The 2,787-nt window shown below is 47.8% G+C and overlaps 1 protein-coding gene across 2 annotated transcripts in view; it reads left to right on the top strand.

Annotated features, from left to right (window-relative positions):
- LOC109925541 (exocyst complex component 3) overlaps window positions 1-2,787 on the top strand; it is a 48,343-nt gene that overhangs the window by 25,129 nt on the left and 20,427 nt on the right. For both annotated transcript variants that reach the window (XM_048618187.1, XM_048618186.1), the window contains exon 6: window positions 148-248. In XM_048618187.1, coding sequence (XP_048474144.1) covers window positions 148-248 — 101 coding nt within the window. The remainder of the gene's footprint in view (window positions 1-147; window positions 249-2,787) is intronic.

Below are 2,787 nucleotides of genomic sequence, written 5' to 3'. Positions count from 1 at the left end.
CTCCATCTTTAAAAGGGGTTCCTGATGGAAACACTCCATCTTTAAAAGCAGTCCTGACGGGGAGTTTCCCAGTTTAAAAGTGATTCTTGTTGGAACTTTTTTTCCATTTGAAAGTATTTTTTAAGGATGTTTTCCCTGTTTCCCCAGATCCTGACAGATCACGTAGTGAACTCTGGGGCAGTCACACAAGAGCTCGGGGCTCGAGTCACTCTCTGCTGCCTCTCTGGCCTAGCTGACCTACTGCAAAGGTATTCGTCCCACAGCACACTGGTTACATTGGGCACATGTGAGAGAAATGGGGGCAAACTCCATGTAAGGGGGAGAGTTGGTTCCTGGCACATAACTCCACAAAAGACAGTTCCGAGGTCTTTGCCAGTTAACTGCACAAAACCGCACCCCCCGCCCCCCCCGCCAATCGAGAATCACCTCAAAGCCAAAACAAATGCTCATAATTCATGAATGTTAAATAGCCACACAAATGCCTACAGTGTGGAAGCAGGCCATTCAGCCCATACTGACCCTCTGAACTGCACGCGACACCGCCCCCCCCACCCTATTCCTCTGACCCCGCATTTCCCACAGCTAACCCACCCAGCCTACACATCCCTGGACACTACAGGGTAATTTGTCACGGCCAATCCACCCTAGCCTGCACATCTTTGGACTGTGGGAGGAAACCGGAGCACCCGGAGGAAACCCCAAACAGACACAGGGAGAATGTGCAAACTCCACACAGACAGTCGCCCAATAGTGGAATCGAACCTGAGTCCCTGGCGCTGTGAGGCAGCAGTGCTAACCACTGAGCCACAGGTCACCCATCTAGACCTTTATTGGGCCCAGGGTTTTCTCGATTAATAGGAACCCCCGTCTTTAATCCATAGGGAGTGTGAAATATCTCATTTTTCTTTATTTTTATTATTCATTCATGGGATGTGGGCATCGCTCACTGGGCCAGCATTTATTGCCCATCCCTAATTGGCCAGAGGGCAGTTAAGAGTCACCCACATTGTTGTGGGTCTGTTGGAGGAGAGGCTGGTAACCGAGAGCACCTCACTCTTGATTTGATTTATTATTGCCCCCTGTACCGAGATACAGTGAGAAGTATTATTTTCCATGCTATCGAGACAAGTCATACCTTAGATAAGTACATCCGGGTAATAGAACAGAATGCAGAATGTAGTGTTTGAGCTACAGAGACAGTGCAGAGAAAGATCAACTCTAATATATGAGACGTTTGATAAAGGTGAGGAAGAGGCTGTTCTTGAATCAGTTTGTATGTGTTTTCAAACTTTTATATCTTCTGCCCAACAGAGGAGATGATAACCGGAGTGGTAGGGGTCTTTGATGATGTTGGCTGCTTTCCCGAGGCAGGGGGAGGTGGAGATGGAGTCAGTGGATGGGAGGCTGGTTTGTGTGATGGAGTGGGCTGTGTTCACAGCTCTCTGTAGTTTCTTGTGGAATTGGGAAGAGCTGTTGCTGTATCACGCTGTGATGCAAGCAGATAGGATGCTTTCTATGCTGCATCTACAAAAATTGGTAAGATCTAGAGAACATGCCGAATTTCCTCGGCCTCCTGAGGAAGTAGGGGCGTTGCTGTTCTCATGGAATCCCTACAGTGTGGAAACAGGTCATTCGGCCCAACAGGTCCACACCACCCCCCTGAAGAGCATCCCACCCAGAACCGTTCCCCTAACCCTGCATTTCTCATGTCTAATCCACCCTAACCTGCACATCTTTGGACTGTGGGAGGAAACGGGAGCTCCTGGAGGAATCCCACACAGACACTCCATAGTCACCCAAGGGTGGAATTGAACCCAGGTCCCTAGCGCTCTGAGGCAGCAGTGCTAACCACTGAGCCACCGTGCCGAAGGATCAGAGTTGGCTGGATTTAAACTCAATCCATCAGTCTGGAATAGAACGCCACTCTCAGTAGTGGTGGCTATGTCAATTCTGGTCAGTTGTTGTAGAAACCCATCTGATTCACCGATGCTCCTTTAGGGAAGAAGATCGGTCATTTTTACCCTGTCTGGCCTACATGTGACTCCAGCCCTGTAGTAACATCATTGACTCGTTACTGGTGTTTGAGATAGCCTAGCAAGCTGGAGTTGGGACGTCATGCTGAGGTCGTACAGGACGTTAGTGAGGCCTGTTCCGGAGTACTGTGTCCAGTTCTGGTCTCCCTGTTATAGGAAGGATGTTATTAAACTGGAGAGGGTTCAGAGGAGATTCGCCAGGATGTTACTAAGAATGGAGGATTTGAGTAATGGGGAGAGGCTGGATAGGCTGGGACATTTTTTACACTGGAGCGTAGGAGGTTGAGGGGTGACCTTATAGAGGTTTATAAAATCATGAGGGGCATAGATGAGGTGAAATGCAAGGGTCCTTTCCCTAGGATTGGGGATTTCAAGACTAGGGGGCATAGTTATAAGGTGAGAGGAGAAAGATTTACAAAAGAATTTTTTTTAACATAGAGACAGGTTCGTGTATGGAATGAACTTCCTGAGGAAGAGGTACATTTACAACGTTCAAAAAACATTTGGGGACAAGCAGGTGGGACCAGTTTAGTTTGCGATTATGGTCAGCATGGACTGGTTGGGCCGAAGGGTCTGTTTCCGTGCTGTATGACTATATGACTTATATTCCATGAAAGAATTATACCAAAGCACTTTCAGCTGTCTAGCAGAAAGGCTCTATATAAATGCAGGTTTTTCTTGCTATTTCGACGTAAATCCCCAAAGTACATAATCTCACTATGAGACAACAAGGTGTACAGCTGGATGAACACAG

The sequence above is a fragment of the Rhincodon typus genome, chromosome 39, assembly GCF_021869965.1.
Source record: "Rhincodon typus isolate 14 chromosome 39, sRhiTyp1.1, whole genome shotgun sequence".
NCBI lineage: Eukaryota > Metazoa > Chordata > Chondrichthyes > Orectolobiformes > Rhincodontidae > Rhincodon > Rhincodon typus.
Note: the sequence above shows the minus strand (reverse complement) of the source record. Positions and strands in the feature narration are given on the sequence as shown.